Raw genomic sequence first — 23,697 nt, forward strand, 5'->3', positions numbered from 1 at the left:
AGTTACGGTCTATATCAATTCAGTTACACTTCAGCTGACAAGTTACTCCGACAGGGGGGGGGGGGGGCTGCACACGAATAACGTTCATCACATTCAAAGCCATGAAACCAGCCAACAATCAACTGATTTATAATTCATCATCTTGGGATAATTCAATAATTCTGGTGCCAATTTCACCAAGTAACAAACAAAAAAGTTGAAGAGCAAAATGCAGTGATCCATTACTATGGATCTTACTTATGCATACTCATGCATAAGTGCATACACAAATGCCAAGCCCTGTGCTGTATCTTGATCTGACTGAAGGGTTGCATATGTTCCCAACCATAATTGACATTGTTTGGCTTTTAGGTATGGCTTGTCGACCATACATTGTTTCACATTGCACCTAAATGGTTTCACAAGAGCAAAGCATAAGTATACAGCAGGAAATAAATAAAATGAACCATTTAAAACAACATTGCTTAAGAAACACCCGAACCTCAATAGCATGGACTCAAGAAGCACGACAAAAAACATTCACACAATTTCAACACCAGATGCGATACATAGCTTGGAATCAGCTCCACCACTGATCACACTTTCCCCTTTCCACCAATCGGCACATAAAACCTGTAATAGCCAAAGTTAGCTAAGCAACTCATTCTTTTCCCCATTCCCTGAAATATGGAAAAAGAAACACCGCACAAAAGAATACCTTATCTTTGTGCGAGTCCACGGAAGCCAGTGGCCACTACAACAGGAGCAATATCATTAGTGACAATTTCATGCAATGATTTAAGGAGCAAATGATGTAAATAACGAGATTATTAGAATCATACTGCTGTTCTTAGATCCCACAACATGACTTTCCCATCAAATGAAGATGATACCAGATGGAACCAGGAGCTTGGATGCCATTTACAGGCAGTGATCCAGCTTGAGTGTGAGGAGAACTGAAAAACAGGAGCTAATGTTCCTGTTTTGAAGGAGGGAAACACATCAGCTAGTTAGAATATGGTCCAAGAAAGATAACTAATAATTGCAGTCATAATATGTTTACCAGGTTTGCGAGGGTCCCATACCCTCAGGACGGGGTCAGAGCCTCCAGCAGCAATCAATGAAGAGCCCTCACCGCCACAGTCCAAGCAATTCAAGGCCTTCCCACAAAACTGTGAAAAGGTTCAGGTGTAAAAGTTAAATAAGACGGATTTTGTTATGAAACAGAACAAGGTAGTTATAATATGAATTTGCAACATTTAAAAATCAAGAACTAAGTTGAGACTTCCATTTTTCGGGAAAACACAGGAGAAAATCATCACTAAAAGTGGAGATGCTGGTCAATTTGCATATGCAAATAGTTTTCTTCTAACTGTTATGCTAGCAGAAAACAGAACACTGTCCATACACCCCCTTTGCAACACAGAGATCAATTTAAGTGAGGGAAAATCATCAGGAGTCACATATGGAAACCAGTTATATAGAGTTAACTACATAATTTGGAATATAAAGAAACTGTACATACCATATTCCATGTTTCTTTCACTGTTTGGACATCCCACTGCCGAACAGAATGATCCCAAGATGCTGAATATATCGTTTGTTGACCAGGCCAGGTAACAGCAGTAACACATTGTTTATGTCCCAGAAACGTTGAAGTGGCTAAACCCTGGATTACAACAGGATCCAAACTGTCAGATGAGTGGGGTGTATCATGAATTCATGACTGGAAAGGGGGGAAAAAACCTACTAACATTAAGCAACATCCTTCTCTCTCAAAAACTTGGTAGCTGATGTACATTAAATACATATATAGGTTCTGAAAACCATTAGCCGACCCAAACCCAATAACTGAAACGAATTCATCTAATCGTAAAACAGCAGTATGGAAAGGTCAAGAGTAGGGTAGATCATGAACACAAATCATTGTTTTGTAGCTGAGTATCCCTATACTTTACAGGTCAGCACCTCAAGGACAAACCAATAAATATCAAATAAGCTGTGAAAATACATATCTCCCTAACTCACTCGAAGGTCCATGAATTCAGAGTAGAATGTAGCTAGTACCTCTAACTGGGACTCTTCAGGTCCAGATGAGTCAGAATTCATCCTTCTCTTCTTCAATGAAACAGCATCGCCATCTTCTTCAGATCCTTCAACAGCCCACAGCTTGACGGTGCTATCCCAGGAACCAGAACAGAGCTAGGTACCGAAAGAAGAGGTCAGAAGGAAACATGGATACAGTAAGTAAAAATAGCACTAAACATTGATGTGAAAGACCAGAATGAGTGATTATTACCATGTCACTTGAAGGGTCTACAGCGATACTTTGAACTGATGATGTATGCCCACGAAGAATTTTGTAAGCCCCGACCCGCTTTGGGTAGTCCATACTGACTGATGTATCACACTTCAGTAGTCCAAGGCATAATGAAAGATATAAGAAAAATATTATAATGGGTCAAGCAAGATTTCGGCTTATAAAATATTAAAAAAAAAAGTAGATTCTTTACCTTGTATAGCCGCAATGACCTATCCTTTGAGCCAGTCACTACATGCAGACTGCCCTCAGTTTCAACTCCTGCAATAACATGATTCATGCCAGTCACTTATAAAATAATATGAAAATGCGACAATGAAGCAGAAATAGTTTTTGAAAGGATGCCTTTTGTAACATAATGAGGAAAAGTTGTTATTTCAAGCATGCTGACCTTTATTGATGAACCTGGTAGAAGTAATTGCATCGCTGTGTCCCTCCAAAATTTGTGTACATATTGCAGCATCTTTCCATAATCTATATAAAAATCGAAGGGTAAGGTATGCAACGATCCACAAACTTGTAATAAATCTACCAGAGTTAAATAAAAGATTGTGTTTTGGGCTATACATACCTTGCAAGACCATCGTAGCATCCTGTTAATATGAATCTGCCAAGTGCCAAACAACAAGTAGTTTAGTAGTAATACAAACCACGTGAAAATAAACTTCAGATAAAGATTCAAGATGCAAAATGTTCATTTTAACAACAGAAATTATCAAATTCATCACTGCATATAGCTTCCTCTGATGTGATATTATGGAGGTGGAGAAGTGTTCTATTTGATTATTAACCTAATCTTCATAAAGTTCTCCTAGATAATCTGGTCCGTGCTATATTTTACAAACCAATGTCTATGTTAATTGGTGATTGGTTACTATGATTAAAGATGGGTGGTATAGGAGACAAATGAATTTTGTATGTAGAAAGGGAGATAATCTTAACATGGTACATTTGTCATCCTGTGATTTTTATTCCAACTGTACTCCTAGTTGTGTCAACACTACCCAAGTACGTGAAAGGAGCAACAGCAAAACAGGAACAGCAAGCTGCGAGCAAAATTGAGCTGAAGTGCACAAATGCCAGCATAGTCAAGATAAGTATTCAGAGAGATATCTGTGCAAGCAGAGTCATCTGATTCTTTTCAGAAACCAGCTGAACTAAAACCCTATATGATCAAGTTTCTGCACCAATTAATCTCCTACAAAACTAAGGCACATCGATCAAATTCAGAATTAAAACCCGGGTCATCCAGACAATACACATGTTTAGACGAATAGCAACAAAAAAAAAGGCATTCCAATCCAGATAAGTTATTTCCACAGATATCAGGTTGCGCGCAAGCAACAAGGCATAAACCATACCTCGGGTTTGACCCATCGACCGCACTAACCCAGTCATCATGGGGGCAGGGTTCCTCCTGCTTCCTTGGCGCCACAGCTTTCACATACTCTAGCTCAAGCACCCTCTCCTGCAAAACATCACCCAATCCTCGCACAATTTACAACCACATCCTGACACAGCAACTCCTCCGGGAGGAAAAAAAAACAAGCGTAAAGCAGCAAAAATCGTACCGCCGAGATGCCCTTGGCGAGGAGGAACTGCTGGAGCGGCAGCCGCACGAGCTCGCCGTCCACGAGGAAGTCGAAGGGCTGCGCCTTGTGGTCCGGTTCGGCTGCGCATCAGGAGCGAGTGAAGGGTTAGAAATCCGTGGCTCGTACAGCTCTATGGATGGCTGGGAATCGGCCGTGGGGTGCTCACCGGCGGCGAGGAGGCTGTTGACGATCTCGGAGAGGCCCATGCGGGAGAGGTCGGCGGGGACGGCGATGGCGGCGGGCGTCGCCCGCAGTGGGGGCGGCAGCTTGGTAACGAAGCGCACGCGCACCTGGCGCGAGGGGTCAGCGTCCATGGCTGCGGCGGCGGACGGGAGGACGGCGTTCGGCGTTGAGGTGGTGGTCGTCGGCGTGGCGGCGGCGGGAAGGGTCGGGGAAGGGTTTTGTTGTTGGGAGTTCGAACTTGGGGTTTACTCGGTTAGGGTTTCAGAGATGCTGGCCCCAGTTTCAGGCAGACGACGGGGAGTACCCTTTTTTTTATACGCCCCTTTGCCGACTTTTTATTTATCTTCTGACGAGTACTTATGTTCTTTTTAATTAAATTTTTTGATTGACTTTCTAAATATCGCCGAAGTCCGATTTATAGTTCCAAACTCTAAACCTGGATACTTTGGCACTCAATCTATCAAAATCATTTGTTTTCATTCCTTGGACAGTTTTAAACAATTTTTTTTGTCAGTTTCAAAGTTTGTTTTGACGGATTTTTTTCCCATGTCGTCCATCACCGGTGCGTTAGCATCTTCTCTATTTTCTTTTTACCCTCTTTTTCTCTTGCTGTGAGAGATGTTCGGTTTTTCTTTTTTGAAGGAAGATGTTCTCAGCCGTCGGTACTCGGTAGGCTTGAGCCCTAAATTTCTTGTCAAAATGACAAAAATCTGTAATTCTCTCTCTGGGTAATAAAGTCTCTTTTCCTCGCAAAAAAAACTGTCTATGAGTTAAATATACAACTTTAAGTTGGTTGAACTATCTCAAAGAAATTCATGCCCTCTTTTCCCTCGCATAAATATACATTTCCGCGGCCTCAGAGATGGGCCGAGCCCAACCTAACCTGCCCCCTTACTACAGCCATGCATGAACCGCACCCCGATCATGAAAAACATATCAGTTGGCCCAGCGCCCAGCCCAACCTCCTCGACCAGACTGCGTTTTCCTTCTCTGCCAGGCGCGGGCATGGATTCCGGCTTGAAGAATTGGATTCAGTAATGAGCAGCGAAAGTTTGGTCAGGCACTCAGGCAGACGCACTGTTTGGGGAGAAAAATACCAAGGGGTTTCCTCTACACGCGGGGGAAAATAAATTGCGGGCGTGCCAGTGTACTAATTACACAAAAATAAATAGACAAAGAACAAATTATGAACACATATTTTATTCATATTTTCCAACAATACAAATACAAGTTTCTTATATATATGGGCGCTCCATAGCCTGCCGTGGGGCAGATCGAACATGGGCGATGTGGTCTTCTGGTTTCTAGGGCCTCGGAAGGCTCCTAGTTAATTACATCTGCGAGATAGTCGCAGAACACCTCCGATTAAGCTGCAATGGTCGTCTTCTTCGATCTTCACTTTGCGTCCTCCATGCATGATGATGATGATGGATGAATGCAGGCGCCGGCATTATCATGGCCTCGTCGGTCCATGGGCCGATGGTAACGTAGTCGAAACGTCGATGGCGGCCGCCCGTGCCGTTCGGCCTCGTCGGTCACGAACAGCAAGTACGGCAAGAGTCGTTGATGTAGTGCATGGTGGTGCTCAGTTCGATCAGTTGGATGTCAGATAGCGTAGCAAAATAGAAGTATCTTCAATAATCATCGTAGGGACTTGACAGGCGCAAATCCGGCCGGAACGCAACCCGCGACACAGACACGGGGTCTAGGCGATTGCAGCCCGATCGAAGACAGAACACATCGGCATCACTCCTCTCTCCGTGAACGTCGAGGATGAGGAGGCAGCACATGTTCACGTTGATCCAATCTGGTGGCTTCTAAACTTGTACAGGAACAACTCTTGACTTGATGCATGCAGGGCATCGTGGCCTTTCCTGGACAGATGTATCTCGGTGACATGAGCTGTTCAGAGACGACGAGCTCCAATGACCGGCTGCATGGCGGCGAGTTGGACAGCAGCGATCCGTGGCGGCGAGACGGTGATGATCTCGGCGGCCGGCGACGAGGCGGGCTGTTCATGGACGAGCTCCGGCAGCGATTCGCTGCACAACGGCGAGCCGCGGCGGCGATACGGCGACGGCGATCTCAGTGGCGGTCGGCGACGTGGCAGGCTGCTCACTGCGAGGAGCGACAATCTCCTTCATGGAGACCATGAGATGCCCACGATGATGTGCAGAACTCCTTCATGCATGCGTGCTGAAAGGAAACATGCAAGAACAAGAATAAAACAAATAAGATAGATCGATCTCAACCAGAGTTACCGGCGAGAAGGATGGGAGCCATGGAGTCGACGCCGAAGTGTTCGACGGCGACGACGTCAGTTGCGTGGTGTCTTGCGTGGTGTCGTGAAGCCGAGGCCGGAACTCCGCCGCAGGCCGCGGACTCGCTCGCCGGCGTCGTGTTCGTGATGGAGATGGCCTCACGGCAGTCGTCGTCATTGATCACGAACTCCGGCCGGCGGACTGGCGCAGTGCAGAGCGTGGTGACGATGGTGGTCGTGCGCAGTCGGGCGGCGTGGTGTAGATGGATGTGGGTGTCTCCTCCTCTCGTGAGAGACTGAGGGGTCTCTTTTTATAGGCTGGAGGCAGGGGCCAGGAGTGGAGCGTCGAGCCGTGCGCCGCCTCTGATCTGTTACCGAGCGAGCCGGCGTCCGAGCGAAGCGCAAGGATCGGTCTCACGCCGCACGGCTGCCAATTCGAAATTTGAAAACTCGTTCTCATCCACAGGCGGTGGGCGCACGTGGTTGTGCATGCCGAAGCTTCCAGAAGGCGATTCGTGGAGGCCTACTCGTATTCACCACATGAGGCTTGCATGGGCCGTGCATGGGTTACGTAGAAGTCCACATGTACCAGATTAATTAGTGTTAATTCTTTACTGATCAGCCCAGTACTTGAAGCTTAACAAATCCAGCCCATTAACCGCGGCCATGCTGATCACAACTCACAAGTTGCGTACATGCATTAGCCAAATTTATTTGTGCAACCTCTGAAAAGAACAGGAAGAGGACACGTTCGTGCAACTAGCATATGCTCTGGCTTCTTTGCATGTTAATATTGCTTGCTCCTCTTAAACAGCGTACGCACGCTCCTCTTGTTTAGCTTGAGGAACATGCATGCACAAAATACCGTCGAACACGCACACGCACCGGTGGCGACCGCAGCCGGATTCAGATCCTCTGCAGTCGGGCGCCGCGACTGTGCTCTGCAGTCACGCAAATCTGGCTGTCCACCCGCGATCCTACGATGATGGCTCGTTCGTGCAGTTCTCCTGCCAGATGCTGGCTCGATCACGGCTCGTGTTCGACGCTGGCTCGGCTCGAGCACATGGACCATCCCTTCGCCTGCCTCCGCGGGCATGGAGCGGTCCGGGAGAGCGCGCTGGAGCGGTACGACGAGGCAGCCTTCTCGCAGGTGGCAGTGACGACACCTGGCGCGGGTCTGGCGGCTTTCACCGTTCACTTACCTGCGCATGCTCAGGAGCCTGCTGGCGCGGCGGCGGCGGCAGCGGAGCCCGAGCATATCATCTTCTCTGACGAAATTCTCTCTATTCCCACCATGGACTACAAATCCACCGCATCCAAAGCTCGCACACGTCCCTAGCTCCCTCCCCAACCCCTCATATCCGAGCTCCGCTAGCTGCCTCGCCGGGAATCGAGGATTCCCAAGCCGCCAACCTCCCTGTACCGCCCGAGCTGCGCCCCTATACCAACGACCCCTCTCCGGCCCTCCTCCTCGTCCACCTACCGCGAAAACGGAACCCCGGCGAGCACGCGCATCTCCTCGGCCCTTTTCCCCTTCGTTTCCGGCTCCGCCGGCACCAGACCGCCGCCGCGTAGGTCTCGCGCCGCCCCTACGTCGTTCTACCGGGCGCGCTGGCCCCTACCGAGCACGCCGGCCACATGCCCACCTCGCCGCGCTGCAGCCTGGCCTAGTGCTGGCGGGAACGGAGCTGCCACGCGCGGGCCCATGGCTATGGCGAGGTTGCTGGCCAGGCCACCTCTCCTTGCTCTGTCTCCCAAAAACACGAGCGAGCCGAGCATCAGGTAGCCGAGAATCGAGCCAGCGTTGGGCAGGACCATCCGCTCGCGAGCCATTGGGAGGTGTCGTAGGATCGCGGGTGGACAGTGGATCAGCCTGACTGCAGAGCGAAGTCGCGGCGTCGGACTACAGAGGATCTGAATCCCCGCAGCCATGCCAATGTCACGGCGGCTGCGGACAACCTCCCTTTTGACTCTTGTACGATCCGGGCGCGCACGGAACTTGCCAATGGCCCTGTTTGGATTTTAGGGGTAAAGATTTACCCAAAGATAAATGTTTTACACCTCACATTTGCCTCTAACTAATTTAGCCCATGGGATGTTTGGATTTAGAGGTAAAATGAGGATAAAAATAGTTGAAAATAGCAATCAATGCCTCTCATATTTCTAATTTTACCCCAATTTGACACACTCTAAGAGGTAAAGGGTAAAGAGAGAGCAAATGGGTAAAGGGGCACATTTACCCTACATGTTTGGATTTTTAGGGGTAAATGGAAGACAAATTTACCTCTTTTACTCCTTTACCCCACCATCCAAACATGGCCAATATACCGTTGAGCTGATTTGATTGATTCTCCTAATCCTTGAACTCTGGCAGGGTCAGTCAGCCGTTCTGCCCGAGGCAGTCAGTTTGTTCCCGCCGCACGTGCACGCTACTCCGTAGTAGTAGACACCATGGTCGCACATGGTCACCCAGTCAACTCACCCCTGCACACAAGTGCGTGCAGCTTCTGCGTCAAGCGGCACCAGCCCGATGGGATCAGCGAACTGGTAAAATACTACGTTCTACTAGTACGAACTGCACAAGCAGCCGAGCCGCATCGCACTAGGAAAATGCCCCGAGTCAGGTGTGCATCCCTTCCGAAAACAAAACGCGATCGCTCGCTCGCTCGTCTGTGGTGGCGCGAAATGATTCGCACCCCACTTGACGGCGGCGGCATATATTCCCGTCCATTCGCGCAGGCCGCCGGTCGCACGGCGATTGGAGTTGGAGAATCTGGGCCGCGCTGGGGTGGGTCAAAGGGGTCGACCACGAGCTGCGGATAGCACCTGCCTATGGCCGCGGACGATGGAGAGAGTCCAAAGGGCGGCCGCAGGTGAGCGCAGCGCCGTCCGACTAGCAGGGCGGAGGCAGAAATTTATTTTTTCATTATTAGAGAAGGCCAACCATATTAATTTATATAAAAATTTAATCAAATTTCAAATTTATAATGCAAAATTGGGAACCATGCGGCCGGGCACGCCCCTGCCGACTAGGAGTACCAGCCAACCGAGTGTGATCTGACCAGTGAGGTGAGCGCACGCTGTCCAAACTCACTGTGTGGGCTACGGCCAGTCCGGCCACACAGACACACACTCACACCAGTGTGGAGTGGAGTGGACTGTCCGTCCCCGACTCTCCGTCCGTTTGGCTCCGGCAGTATCGGCGCCACTAACCCACCCACAAAAAATAATGTCCCCCGTCAATCGTACGGTGGCCCTGTTTAGATCCGACCCCACAAACACAAAAAAAAAGTCACATCGAATGTTTCGACACATGCATGGGGTACTAAATGAAGTCTATTTACAATTTTTTTTTGCATAGATGGGCTGTAAATCGCGAGACGAATCTAATGAGCATATTTAATTCATGATTTGCAACAGCGATGCTACAGTAACCATCCGCTAATTACTGATTAATCATAGATTGATTAGCATCATTAGATTCGTCTCGCGATTTATTAATCATATTTATTATTTCAAATTAGTAAGATTCATTTGAAATTTTTTTGCAACGGAACTAAACACGGCCATAGTTTCTCGTGTCCATCGGCTCATCAGTGGTAAATCCATCTCCTCTGCCATACCCTACCGTTTAAGATGTTTGGTGAGACCGTCCCAACTGTGTACTAGTACAGCACATGCATAGAGCAGCACACGGCTTCGTTCGTCAGAAAGAATGTCTCCGTGAACATCCAGAGAGAACGAAATGCAGGCCGCAAGGCGCATCTGAATTTTTACGAGCATCAATACACCCACGGATTCTCAGCCTCCATCAATAACCAATTTATTTCAGCCCCGTTAGCCGTTACTCCGCAATCAACTCCTCAAGAAAAACCAAAAAGGAAATACCGACAAATGCAGTGATGACCTCTACCATCCTGAAGAGTGAAGACGCTAAACCAGATTCTACATCTCCACTCACCATCCATTTCGAAAATTCAAATTCCCCGGAGAAAAGCATATAAGTAAAATCCTGCGCCGAGAATCAAATCTTTTTTGCACGCACCAAAAGCGGGGTGGCGCCAGGAGAGGAAATTCCACACGAAATACGCTGGCGGCGGCATTTTTGCTGCGGTGGGCAGGAGGGAACGGGAGCCTGCAAAAGCCCGCAAAGCAGCAGCGGTGGTGATGGTGGGTGCGAGGCCGCGAGCGCAGTCTCCGAGAGAGGTCGTAACCGTCGCCGATGCGCGTAGCCAAACGAGGACGGCGACGACGCGGAAATAAAATTGGAATCGGTAGGCGCCCGTGCCAGATCAAATGCACCCAAGCGGAAGCACGCGTGCTCCTCCTACCGCCGCTCTTGTCCTGACACGGAGTGACCCCGCCAGCCGCTGCCACTGCACAGACACACACTCCTCTCCCACACTCTGCTCGCATCTCTTCTTCTTCTTCTTCTTCTTCTTCTTCTCCTCTCTCTCTCTAGAAGAGGAACGAGCAAGCAGCTGAGGTGAGCCGAGCGCAGGTGCCCCATCTCTCCCTCCCTCCCTGGAGTTCCTTGGGTGATCTTCGGTAGCGGCGGAACCATGAAGGCGCTGGTGGTGGCGGTGCTGCTTCTGCTCTCCTCCACCCTCGCCGCGTCACGTGAGCCCCCTTTCGTTTTCTAACCTTTCTCCCATCTTCTGTCTTCTCTCAGATTTTGTAAGCTTTGACTTCCACAGTGGCAGCTGCGGACGCTTCTTTTCTCTTTGTTTGGGGAGCTTGTTGTGTGGAAACCTCAAACCTGAGGGGGTTCTCGCTGGTTATATTCGCCCGAATTACCTCAAGTTCTTCTTTCTGCTGTTCCCTGTGTTCTAAAATGTGGGACCTCCCCAGTTCTGGTTCTTCCGCTTGTTGCCGTGTATTATTGTTTTTGAAACAACAAAAAAGTTTTCACATTTTTTCTTGGTTTTGTGGACGAACCAGTTGCTGTACCTGAGATGTACTTTTTTTTTACCATGGACTTCTTTCTAGATTCCTTTCCATTACATTTTTCTAGCTGCGGTAATCATCCGCTGCATCCCATTCCAGCGTTCCTTCCCTTCGGTTTCGAAGAGATTCGTTCAAGAACAGAGCAGGGAAGAGGAGAAATTTCTTCTCATGCAGATTGCACTCGTCCCCAAAAGTGCTTCGGTTCCTCCCCCTTTGCTGCTTTTGTTTAACATGCAGCAGCCCAAAACTAAAGCCCTGTTTAGATTATAACCCGTAAATCTCGAAAACACAAAAAAAATATCACATCGAATATTTCGACATATGTATGAAGTACTAAATAAAGTATATTTACAGAATTTTTTGTATGGATAGACTGTAAATCGCGAGACAAATCTAAAACAGTGATGCTATAGTAATCATTCGCTAATTATGAATTAATCATGAATTAATTAGCATTATTATATTCGTCTCGCGATTTACAACCATCTGTGCAAAAAGTTTTGTAAATAGACTTTATTTTATTTAGTACTTCAAAAAAAAATTGCGCTCCATCCAAACAAACCTAAGATTTCCGTTGCAAAAGTGGCGTGCTCTTCTTCCTTTCTTTGTTTGCAAACCCCACTCCATCTGCTGCTGCCTTTCGTCACATTCCCCTGGCCTGCTCTGCTGGTCATCCATCCTGAAATGCCCAAAGCTTTCATGTAATCTCTAGTAATTCCTTTTTTTTTACCATGTTGTTGTGCAGAATGGTGCGTGTGCAGGCAGGATGCGCCGCAGGCCTCGCTGCAGAAGACCATCGACTACGCCTGCGGCGCGGGGGCGGACTGCAACTCCATCCATGAGAACGGGCCGTGCTACAACCCCAACAACGTCCCCGCGCACTGCTCCTGGGCGGCCAACAGCTACTACCAGAACAACAAGGCCAAGGGCGCCACCTGCGACTTCACCGGCACCGCCACCCTCACCACCAGCGACCCAAGTAATGGCCCTCACGTTTAGATTGCCCTGGCGTTCAGGTTCACTATCAACTGGTAGTGATTGTCTGATAGTAGCATCATCTGCATGACATGCGTTGCAAGTTGAAACGAGTCCTAAACTCTTAAACTTTTGCCATGGAAGGTTGCGAATCTGATCATTTTGGTACATTTGATTTAGTTATCAGTTAGTGTGAGAAAGCTATCCTGGTGTATTGGCCAAGCTTCAGGGAATCAGGTTCTGTACATGTACTGATTAGGCTATTGATGTGACTAGCTTAACTAAAATAGTAAAATCGAACCTTTGTGAATAAAATGAAAAGGCAGAGCACCTGCCACTACTTGCTAAAAAAAACCTTTGTGAATAATCACAGGAAAATTTTGCAAGTCCGAAGCTGCTGCATTGTGCTTTATTTGTTTGGTGCGTGCTAGCAGAAACCTTTGTGAATAATTACATGGAAGATCGTGAATCTGATCATTTTGTTATCAGTTAGTGCGAGTAAAAGCTATCCTGGTGTATTGGCCAGGCTTCAGGGAATCAGGTTCTGTCCAGGTACTGGGTTAGGCTGTTGATGTGAACTAGCTTAACTGAAATAGCAAAATAGAAACTTTCCGAATGATGACTCCTTTTTTTTTTGCAAAACTCAAAGCTATTGCATGGCGCTTTATATTCTTGGTGTGTGCTGGCATGAAAATGCATTTATTTTTTCTTCTTTCTGCAAAAGGAAGGTAATAAATTGCAGTATGATGAAGATTCCAGTGCATTACATGCTATTTATGTTCTATTGCTTTAATTTTCTTCTGGCTGGTGCACTAGCCATTTTATCACTCAATCGGAATCTTCTTTTTTTTTTGAAGACCTCAACCGTAATCTTGCTTGTATCTTATATGACCTTTATGTCCTATCACTTTCAGGTTCTTCTGGCTGCTCTTTCCCTACAAGTGCAAGGTACATTGTGCACTTCACTTAAATTAACTGTATACCATGATCCATGAAGTTACTTACTACTGCCACTACGGACTGGTTGAGTAGTCATTCATATTTCGAAATTGTGCATTTTCGGAACTGGCACCCCATGAAACCTATGCATCATCTTGAATCAGATCTTTTGTAATGTAGTAAATTCTGGAATAAGAAACTGGAATTTAGGCATCACAGTTGCACTACAGGAACATTCAACATGCATACCTACGAACGAGACCATGAATCCGTTCCCAGATTTGCAATTATATGTTTGGATGTATGGACTATACTTCATGGTCATTGATGTCTTTTTTATGCTTCTATAGTTCCATGTTAGAGATCTTTATTTTTTTACAATTCTGCATGATGAACAGTTTGACTGCTGCATCAGTAGGTTCAATTAGCAGGTAGCGACATAAAAGACATAGCTAATCCGTTGTCCAGATGATTGTATTAGGGATTGCAGACCATTCAGCATACACTTGAATCAATATTTCCAAAAAAAACTAATAGCATTGCCTTATACAGCGCTGTTGGAACAATGACCCCGACTACTGGAGGCACAATGGGAGGAACCCCAGGAACAGGAACCTTCACGCCCGGTGCCGGCACCACCGGCACTGGCATGGGAACCGGCAGTACTACTGGAACCACTGGCACTGGGCTCGGGTTAGGACCAGCAGGCATCGGCGCCGGCATGGACACTGCAGCGGCGGGCTTGCTCCCAAGGGCTGATCTGGTCGCTGTCCTCACCGTGCTCCTCCCCGCCATCGCATTCGCATGACATTTGACCCCTAGAGACAAGGCCCTACTCCTACTACCAGTTACTAGTAGAAAGCACACCACCCTTTTGATAAGCTTGCTTCAGGAGTGCTCTGATGATCCATGGAGAAAGGAAGAGAAACCCAATGCATCCTGTCCGAAACTCCACTAGCGGCTGCTTGGTGTTTGGTGCCGATGGGGGTTCATTGGTGGGGTGTCGTTTTGTTTCTCTGTGACCACACCATGTTCTTCTGCGTACTCTGTAATTTGGTAGGATGGCTGTCTCTGTCATGCAAGGACGATTGTCTACCTTTCATTCCTGTTATTAATCATGTAAATGTAGGGAAGCCAGTAGGTTAGCTCGAGGCTGGTTGCAATGAAAATGCTGCTGGGACAATGCCATGGTGTGCTTTTCATCCACTTGCATGTCAACAAGCTGTTCGCCCCTGTCGCCCTGTCGGTGGCTCATGTCCTGCTGTGCCTCTTAAACCTGCAAAAAACTGAGACTAGATTAGAACCATGTGAGGACATATGATGTTTTTCGATCGATTCTTGATACAAAGGCTCACAGCTCTCCACCCTACCCCGTAGTCTCGAGAAAGAAAGCACGGTGCTTCCATTGTTGGTGACGTTGGGCCTTGCTACCAGAAGTTCAGAACATGGCGGCGACGCAAGTTGAACATGTTACCGTCAGGTGGCTTGGCGCGTCAGGTTCGTCCGGCTCGGGTGGGGTTCCCCCTTGCTCTGTCACCGCCTTGTTAGTTGTTGTTGCCTTGCTTAAAGCACAGATTCGCGGTAGATGCTGGCTAGTAGGCGGAGGCACACACTTGCAGTTGCAAACTTGCAAGTCGCAGACGATCCCACGGCCGGGACGGGCCGAGCAGTGCTTGCCGTACGAGAGGCGTCCCGGATCCAGCGAGGCCTGATCTAACCACCCGAGCTGCGTGCGTGACGGGGCATGATGATGAATGGCGCAGCGCGGTCAGGCTGCCCGGCTGCGCAAAGCGACGCACTCGATCGTGTGGCCGCCGGGCGTGGCGTGGCGACTGGCGATGGCCCGATGCGCCATGGATGATCTCCCTCGCCTCTTCCGGCCTGGGCGCTGGATCCGTGCAGGCGCGCATGGCGTCGCGCAGCGAGCGGCATGATTGGCGCGCACCCGACGGGGGCCAGTAGAGCGAGGCGAGTTACCGCGAGCACGGGGACTAGTAGTAATGGCGCGCAGGAGGGGGGGGGGGGGGGGGGAGCCAGCCAGCAGGCGCGGCAAGCGCAGGCAGGCAATCATGCGCGCGGCATGGGGACGCTGATGTGCTGCCCGGCGCGAATCGGGGTGTCTCCGTGCTGCCGTGGCCGCGCACGGCCGCAGAGGGCGTCACGAGAATGTTGCGGCGTGGGGGCTGCGCGGAGCGAATGCGATCTCCTCATGCTCGGCCTCGTCGGCGGGGGGCGGTAGCAGACGCGCGAGACGTGGCAGGCCGGGGGGAGTTGTTTGGTAGTCTGGGCTGGGCTTTTTTTTTTGAGAAAGGCTGGGCTGGGCTAGTCTGCCTCCTTTGAAGATCGGCCCAACAAAAGTGCAAATCTGTATCGGGACCATCAAATTTGTTTTTGTTCTTTTCATTGGGATTTTCTTTTCTTTTTTGACTGGGAACTAGAACCGCACGCTCTTTTTTTTTTGGCGTGGTCTTTTCTGTACTGAGTTTCATCTCGATACAAAGTAGGTATTGTCAAAAGAAAAAAACTCATCGGGATTTGGGACAAATCGTCGGTGGAAATCCACACACGAAAGATACACACACACCCCACCATCACGTACGATAATAGCTGCAATCGAGTCCGAACTGGCACGCATCTGCACAAGCATGTGAACGTAACGCCTAGAGCACCCCCAACCTCTTGGTGCACTCGACGCTGCCGTCCATCGTCTCCTCCACGCCATACCTGTACCTGAACCCCAGGTCCTCAAGCTTGGTGGTGTCACCTCGCACCCTCACCCCCTCCCCTGTCACCCTGCACGCAGACGCAGCAGACCACCACACGAGATCAGCAACTACTAATCATACACTCAAATCCGCCACATTAAGGCCCTGTTTGGTTACAAAATGTCTCTAGGCTACTTTTAGTTCTTGGGCTAAAATGTTTAGTCTCTAACTGTTTGGTTTTATGAACTAGAGGGACTAAAGGACATTAAATGAAGTGAACAAAGTACCCTACTACCCCTATTCTGCATGCATGCAGCCAGTCATGATGGAGATAGAGGGGACCACGGGGGTAGGGTGGAATTGTAGGCTAAAAATCTCAAAAAACTTCTAGAGGGACTTCTCATTCTTTAACTCCTAACCTACTTTTAGCTCCAAAAAATCCTTTCTGTTTGGTTATTTAGCCCACAAAAGTCTCATGAACGTAACAGGAAGTAAGAAGATCAATGCAACAACAATCTGACGATGATGATGCTCATGGCACACGACGTACTGTTGGAGCCGTATCTTGATGTCGGGGAACCTGGAGGCGAAGCGGTCGAGGATGTCGCGCATGTTTGGGTACCCGGCGGCGCAGAGGAAGCGGCCGGCCATGGCCGGCTGATCCATGCAGAAGGCGTGCGCCTCGCAGACGTCCTCCACGTGCGCCAGCGGCACGGAGCCTAGCAGTGCCTGCAAGAACAGGAGGGAGTTGTGGTGGGCGGCGTGGCCCGTCAGCGGCGCCAACAGCACCTGGATGCTGTTCCCCAGGTCCGGCTGGACGGTGTCGCCGCCGACGACCGCGCACACCAGCGAGACCACCTCGAACGCCCGGCGCCGGGAGGAGGAGGAGGAGGTCTCGTCGTCGTTGTAGCGCAGCAGCTCCTTCTCCGACAGCGACTTGGACCGCATGTATGCCTGTGTGTGGTTTATTGGAGTCGTTGATCGTTCGCCATTGCTAGCTAGCTACCGGTTGGGCGATGAGTTGATTGATACAGGGAAAGGGGCTTACGTCCACGTAGACGTTGCTGAACCCGTAGGAGAGGTCGAGCGGCGTCCAGCACGATTCGTTGATGAAGTCCTTGTACCCGCCGCCGCCCTCTCGCAGCGGCGAGGCGGCCGTGACCGAGGCCGTGTGGATGACGCGCCTCACCGTGCCAGAGCGCTCGCACTGCCGCAGGATGATGCGCGCCGCGTCCACCGTCGCCTCCGTCGTGTTCTTGTACTGCGGCGCAAGACCACAAATGTATATCGTCAGGCATTACCTAGATCGTGATGCCAGGATGCGATGGTGTCCACAGAGATTTTATTAGTAATCCATCCGTTTTCAAATTATAGATCGTTTGGCTTTTTTGACACTAAATTTGGCCACTCGCCTTATTCAAAAAATTTATGCAAACAGTCAATTTAAATCATTTTTAAAGAACTTGTATTGATAAAGCAAGATACAACAAAGAAGTGATATTTTGTACAAATTTTTTAATAAGACGAGTGGTTAAATTTGGTGTCAAAAAAGTCAAACAACCTATAATTTGAAATGGAGGGAGTAGTCGGCAAAAATCTAGAAATTAAGTTCGTTCGTGGAAATTATTTAATAAAGATCGTAAGCAAATCTACCGATCGTAGTGTGATGATATCTTTGTCGAAAGTGTGTGGTTGTTCATGTCAAGATGCTGACGGAAATGAACAACCACACTTGACATGATCGGCGTCACTTACCTTATAATCGAGTGCTAGTGCTATGCTCTTAAGTTTCTTTTGTTTACTGAACTGCGTAAGCGTTCGAGTCGTCTGGACCGGCTTAGTACTGCATTTTGTGTAAATCATTGGCTGCAAGCTCCCAGGAACACCTGAGGCCGGACTTTATCAAATCACTCAGGTTAGCTATAGCTTTTCCCAAAAAAATCCCAGTTGAAGATGAATGGATGTCGGCGGTCGGCTTGCAAATTCCGGCCGGGAGACTACCACGTGGGCAGGTGGCCTCTCACGATCGATTCGGGCGCTTGATCATCAGCTCCGACACAAGAGTTTTTCCCGAAACACAGTGATGAAGAAACAGGACCCCGCAGGACTCACGGCGAGCTAGCTATAGCGTACCTTGGTGCTGGTGGGGTCGTGCGCCATCGGCGTGGCGACGAGGAAGACGAACTCGCACCCCGCGATGGCCGGCTCGAAGGTGTCGGCGTCGTACATGTCCGCCTGGAACAGCCGCAGCCGCTCCGCCGCGCCGGGGAAACCCCGCAGCAGCGCGGTCTTGCTCCCGTCCCCTGATGACATACAGAGGCATGCACAAACACAAATTAATAAGGAATCGTGTCCACAGGGACGCTGGGTGGTTCGCCGGCCGCCGTTGCTCAGCTCAGCTAGCCGTGGCTGGAGCGAGAGGTGCAGTAGTGCGTTACCGAGGTCACGCAAGGTTGCGTGGACGACGCAGCCTCGGCCGAGGAGCTTCCTCACGAGCCAGGAGCCGATGTAGCCGGCGGCTCCGGTGACGCAGCACACCCTGCTGCTCATCTCTCTCGATCGATGCTTCTCCCGCGCCTCCCCTCCCTCGGAATAATTCCAGCCTTTTGCGTAGAGACTGTGGCATCATCTGCCCTATCACACTCAGCGCTAGCTAGCTGAGCTTCGTTCCCGGCAGGCCGGTCTGCCAGCCTAGCTATGTGGCTCGTGTCACGGTTGAGGTTGCCGATTTCATCCATCGTCTGCTGGTGTGGCCACCTCAGAACCGCACACACGCAAGCTAGGAGGACTAGGAGCACGAGAAGAGCGCGCCATGGCCAGCATCCATCAGGAGTTGTGGACTCGCAGCATTCGTACGGTGAAAAATGGACGCAAGGATATGGGTATCATCTTGCTTGATGTGTATATTTTCGTCTTCTTTTCCCATCGGCGGAGTGTCTCGTGTGGCTCTCAAGCGGGCGCGGTTATACACGCCACCGGAGCTAGAAAGAAGAATCAAACTTTGTCGCCTAGTACGTACGCTCCGCTAGCTCCCACGCTTGACACCCCAACGGCAAAGCCTTGCATTTTCGGAGCTCCTCCTCTCTCTCGATCCCAGATTTGGCTTCCGTTCAATCAAAACCTGAGACGAATGACATACAACTTTTTAAGTACACAAAATTCAGAAAACAATTGAAAGGGGATGACCTCGATCTAGCCAGAGCTTCAACTGCCGATGCAGATGTACCTCCTCCTACTGATGAGTTGGTGCTCCGGCAGACATGCTGTACTGCGTTAGTTTCCTTTCTGAACCGGCCCCGTGGCCTAGCGACAGTGCGAGCTCCGTGCTCGTGCCTAACCCGCGCATGATGCGCACCACTTGCACGGCGGTTCTACATGGTTGGGGAAGAACGACTAGAACCTAGACGGTAGGAGAATCAGGAAGGTTCTGATGGGAAGCAAGAGGAATAAGAGGACAGAGTTGCCGAGGCAGGAGAAGGCCGCAGCATGCTGTTCTGTTCGTCGATCCTCTCCCTCTTTTACTGAACGGCCCCCCAGATGCTCATCTGTTGGCAAGGCCCATGACACTCCTCGTCGTTTTGGGCTTGCCTTCACCTGACTCGCCTCGCTGCTACAAGCCCAAATCATCGGACGGACGTCCTTCTTCACCGCGTACGATGACGGCGCCTGCGTTCTCATCGTGGCTTCCGTACCCGAAACTCGAGTACCAAACACGTTTTACCCGATAAAAAAATGGGTATGAAATAAATTTTTACCCATAGGTACATTATTGGGTAAAATCTTGTACCCATTGGGTATGACGGATACGGGTGTGGATGTATACTACACATACCCGCCTACCCGTGGGTACCTGCAAAAAATAAACTAGCCTAAGTGCGGTCTAACTCATTTTGGCCCATATGGCCTATGAATTTGGCACATCCAATTTCTATTAGCTTGCTAGGATGATGAGCCAATGAGCCATCTACTGTATTTCTATTAGTTTGTGGTAATAAAGCTTCGAATGATTTATTTTTATGTGAATGTCTAATATTTATATGTAATTTTTGGATATACTTTCAGGTACGAGTTACCTGTCAGGTACAAATTACACGTCGGGTACAGATATAGAAGCATTTTTTTACCCGTGTGTGGATACGGGTAACCCGACAGATAAAATTTTATTCTAGTAGATACGGATATGGGTGGCCACTACCCGTCGGGTACATATCTGTTGCCATCCCTACTTCCATCTTGAACGACATTTTGATGAGCGCGCCACGCGCTGGTGAAAGGAAGGACACGGTAGGAGGAAGGGAGCAGGAGAGACTTGAAGCTCCGAGAGCAAAGCATCCCCATGACAGCTTATAACAAAAATGAGGTGTCTATGCAGAGAGCATTCTCCTTTAGTCATCTAACGAGAGCCCCCTCCTCTTATCCATTTGTCCATGCTCTGACCCTTCCCGTGAAAAGAATCTCCTCCTCCACTAGGCCGGCTCATTTCCGGTGCTACCGTGCTGTGCCCCATCCCACCCTCTGCCTACCTCCACTTGCCGGCATCACCTCCCACTTTCTCCTTCCCTTCCTTCCATCTAGCCTCCCCCTCCCCCCCCTCCCTAGACAAACCAGCCTCTCTATCCCTTGCCCCTTCCACCCTGCCGGTGAGTACTGCCCTCTCCTTCCCTCCCCATCCGCCTCCACCAGGTTCCACGCCGTCGGGCACCGCCCAACCGGCCTCCCCCACCCTGTCCGGTGGCGTTATCGTTCAAGATGGGAATGGGCCGACCCGGCCTTGGCCTTGGACCCGGCCCCATGGTCTCGAGGCCAATTCTAGGGGTCATGGGTCGACCCATTTCTCCTAGATGTTATGGTCTTGATGGCCCATTGAATATTATAGGTCGACCCAAATATTTTTCTATAATCCTAAACCATGAATACTATCAACACTTTTAGAAAAGATAAGATTCAAGATTAAAATATATCATAATAATATATTAAGATTGTTAGCAATGTATCAAATTAAATATGTTTACTAGCGATCCATGATTTTAATTTTATCCATTTTCACTTCCAACGTGTGATATTTCTTACTATATTTTGAAGTATATAGAATCTAACAACTTATGACTAGTTGTATTTTTTCAAAAGAATGAAGAAAACCAATAAATCAAATAAAAAGATCATTAATATGACAAGTGAGTCGACCCATAATACTCATTGGGTCAATAGGTTCCGGCCCTATTGACCCATTTTGAAATTTAGGATCAGTCCCTATAACCCTAACCCATCGACCCTATATTCGTGGATCGGGTCAACTACCCAATGGGTCAACCCGACCCATTTCCATCCATAGTTATTGCTGTTGGTCTTGCCGCCCACAATCCACTGCTAGTCCGGCAGCCTCCACGGGCACCCCTTTAGACCTGGTGGTCATAGATCCCCCCGCTCAGGGGCGGATCCACATGGGGGGCTAGGGGGGATTAAGCCCCTCTACCTCCCTAATACCCATGGATACCCCCCTAAGCCCCCCCTTTATTATTTGGATGAAACAATGAAGAGAAAGAGGGGAGGAAGAAGAAGAGAAGAGGAGAAAGAAGAAGAAAGTGGACATGACCCCCTCTACATTTTTAGGCTAGATTCGCCACTGCCCCCGCTCCCTATCCTAACCTGAATTCCGAACCCAAAACATTATTCACTGCGTTCGGCTGGTCTCCAGCTCTCCAGTGCTACAGTTTTTCCCTCTCACATCACTCCAGCTCCAGCCTCCAGCCACCAGCCAGGTAATAGTGTTTTTCTCTCACACCACTCCAGCTCCAGCCTCCAGCTCCAGCTTGCCAAACGCAGTGATTGGATCTATCACCGCTGGAGAAGGAGGTTGCCGGAGGCGACACATTAGACCTGGGCATCCTCCGGGCCGGGTCGGGTTCGGGTCGGGCCAAAAAAAGCCCGGTGTTTTTTCTAGCGGCCCGTGCCCGACCCGACCCGGTGGACGGGCCGTAAAATTGAGCCCGCACCCGACCCGACAGCCAGTCGGGTCGGGTCGGGTTCGGGTCGGGTCGGGCCGGGCCTATGTAAAATGTCGGGTTCCTTCGGGTTTTTCGGGTTTCGGGTCAAAAATTTTAGCCCGTGCCCGGCCCGTCAGTCATACCGGGTCAAAAATTTTGACCCGAGCCCGCCCATCAAACTCTTCGGGTCGGGTCGGGTCGGGCTATTTTCGGGCGGGTCGGGTCGGGTCCGTCGGGTCGGGCAGCCCATGCCCAGGTCTACGACACATTACTGGAGAAAGAAGATGTGTTTCAATTTGTTACTTCTCTGATTTTTTTCCTTTCTTTTCCGACATCATTTGTTGTGCCTCATATCGTACAATTCCGGAGTGCTCTCGCGATAGGCTAAAATCAAAAACCCTCTCCATTGAGATAAAAAAAAACCTCTCAGTCATGTATGAGCCACGCTGCAGGAACGGAATCTGCGACATTTTTCAAGGAATCCAGAATACTGCTTGCTACCGTTCGTTACATGCCCCCCCTCGATTGGATGATTATAATATAAGCCGGCCGTACACACGCGCTGCAGTATGTTGCACACGAGGAGGTCAGCTCATGTGTCTGCGTCAATAGCGCGCACGTAACCCAACTGTACTTCTTGAAGGCCATTATATACCGGATCAGAATCCACAAACTTTGTCCCTGATGATGTATCTATTATTGTAACAAAATCTCCTCGTGCACAGGTTAACCAAACCGTCGGTAACCGGTCCGGTTCGGTCCGGACCGGTTCCGGTTTGGTCCGGTATGAAAACGGTCCAAATTCAAAATTTAAATTTGAATTCAAAAAATGAAAAATTCCTAAAAATATTTCAAGGTGCGATGAATCTAATGGTGTCAAATTTTCTCAAAAATTCGTTCATTTAGTATAGTTTGCGGGGATTTGAAGTTAAACAAAAAAAGCGTGCATACAAAAGTATACAAATATAATGTAAAAGTAGTACAAAAGAGAATTGGAGGGTTCATTTAGACTGAAATATGTTATACAAACATTTATTTAGTATACTTTGCGGGCATTTGAATTTAAACAAAAAAAGAAAAAAAATTGAATTTGACCGGTTACCAGTCAAACCGGCCGGTTACCAGCCAAACCGGCCGGTATACTGGTCAAACCGGCCGGTATACCGGTGTAACCGGTTACACCGGTATACCGGTACGAACCGGTTGAACTGGGAAGTTTGAATTCAAATTCGGATTTGACCGGTTCCGACCGGTAACCGGCCAAACCGGACCGGTATACCGGAACCGGAGGCCGGCGGTTACCGGTCACCGGTCGGATAATTTTTTTTTTTGAAAACTTGGCAGGAGCACTGCCGATTCATTTAAAAAGAGAAGCAAGCAAGATTCAGGTTTAGAGAATAAATATTACATAACAAACTGATGCACCTCTACTCATATCTATGCCTAATGCACCACGGGTGTGCCACAAGCCACCCTTCTCAGATTTATTTCTTATTTGATCAGCAAAACCACCTGATGTGGCTGCAAGCATTTCTGTTCGAAGACTCTTCTATTCCTCTCCTTCCAAATGTTCCAAGTAGTATAAGTGAGGATTGCAGCCACCGAGCGTTTTTGAGCTTGACTGAGGTGCGCCAAGCTGCTCTTCCACCATTCTTCAATGCCTTCATCTTGTTCTTGTGGGACTTGTATCACTCCTGCAGTCCATGTGCTGACTAGGTGCCAAACATGCCGTGCAAAAGGGCAGTGTAGGCATAGGTGTGTAGCCGTCTCAAACTCCTGATCACACAAAACACAGTTAGTAAAAGAAGGCCAA

The 23,697-nt window shown here is 49.1% G+C and overlaps 3 protein-coding genes and 1 long non-coding RNA gene across 7 annotated transcripts; 1 reads left to right on the top strand and 3 right to left on the bottom strand.

The window, feature by feature from the left end:
- Positions 1-102: 102 nt before the first annotated feature.
- On the bottom strand, positions 103-4,353 carry LOC120694016 (ribosome biogenesis protein WDR12 homolog). Its single transcript, XM_039977203.1, has 14 exons — positions 4,058-4,353; positions 3,871-3,971; positions 3,661-3,767; positions 2,871-2,906; positions 2,691-2,773; positions 2,493-2,560; positions 2,279-2,389; positions 2,047-2,181; positions 1,505-1,648; positions 1,043-1,151; positions 822-958; positions 698-733; positions 482-612; positions 103-388 (listed from the first exon to the last, which is right to left on the bottom strand). The coding sequence occupies exons 1-13, from the start codon at positions 4,203-4,205 to the stop codon at positions 520-522; spliced, it is 1,308 nt and encodes a 435-aa protein (XP_039833137.1). The 5' UTR covers positions 4,206-4,353; the 3' UTR covers positions 103-388; positions 482-519.
- A 6,158-nt stretch (positions 4,354-10,511) lies between these two features.
- Positions 10,512-14,428, top strand: LOC120694025 (PLASMODESMATA CALLOSE-BINDING PROTEIN 3-like). Its single transcript, XM_039977211.1, has 4 exons — positions 10,512-10,954; positions 12,027-12,260; positions 13,171-13,204; positions 13,748-14,428. Exons 1-4 carry the CDS (start codon positions 10,897-10,899, stop codon positions 14,001-14,003), a joined length of 582 nt encoding a protein of 193 aa, XP_039833145.1. The 5' UTR covers positions 10,512-10,896; the 3' UTR covers positions 14,004-14,428.
- On the bottom strand, positions 14,245-15,143 carry LOC120694037. The gene is made up of 2 exons (XR_005683304.1): positions 14,566-15,143; positions 14,245-14,471 (listed from the first exon to the last, which is right to left on the bottom strand). It is a non-coding gene; the product is annotated as an uncharacterized LOC120694037 (long non-coding RNA).
- Positions 15,144-15,623: 480 nt separating this feature from the next.
- Positions 15,624-19,428, bottom strand: LOC120694045 (putative anthocyanidin reductase). Of its 4 annotated transcripts, none has more exons than XM_039977229.1 (6): positions 19,127-19,422; positions 18,339-19,021; positions 18,034-18,203; positions 16,949-17,161; positions 16,451-16,854; positions 15,624-15,988 (listed from the first exon to the last, which is right to left on the bottom strand). In XM_039977229.1, the coding sequence occupies exons 2-6, from the start codon at positions 18,448-18,450 to the stop codon at positions 15,856-15,858; spliced, it is 1,032 nt and encodes a 343-aa protein (XP_039833163.1). In that variant the 5' UTR covers positions 18,451-19,021; positions 19,127-19,422; the 3' UTR covers positions 15,624-15,855. The 4 variants fall into 4 exon arrangements, with proteins under 4 accessions (XP_039833163.1, XP_039833166.1, XP_039833169.1 ...); XM_039977232.1 differs by having other exon boundaries at positions 19,087-19,422; XM_039977235.1 differs by having other exon boundaries at positions 16,451-16,713; positions 18,339-19,428.
- Positions 19,429-23,697: the final 4,269 nt, after the last annotated feature.

Source organism: Panicum virgatum, chromosome 2K (assembly GCF_016808335.1).
Source record: "Panicum virgatum strain AP13 chromosome 2K, P.virgatum_v5, whole genome shotgun sequence".
Lineage (NCBI taxonomy): Eukaryota > Viridiplantae > Streptophyta > Magnoliopsida > Poales > Poaceae > Panicum > Panicum virgatum.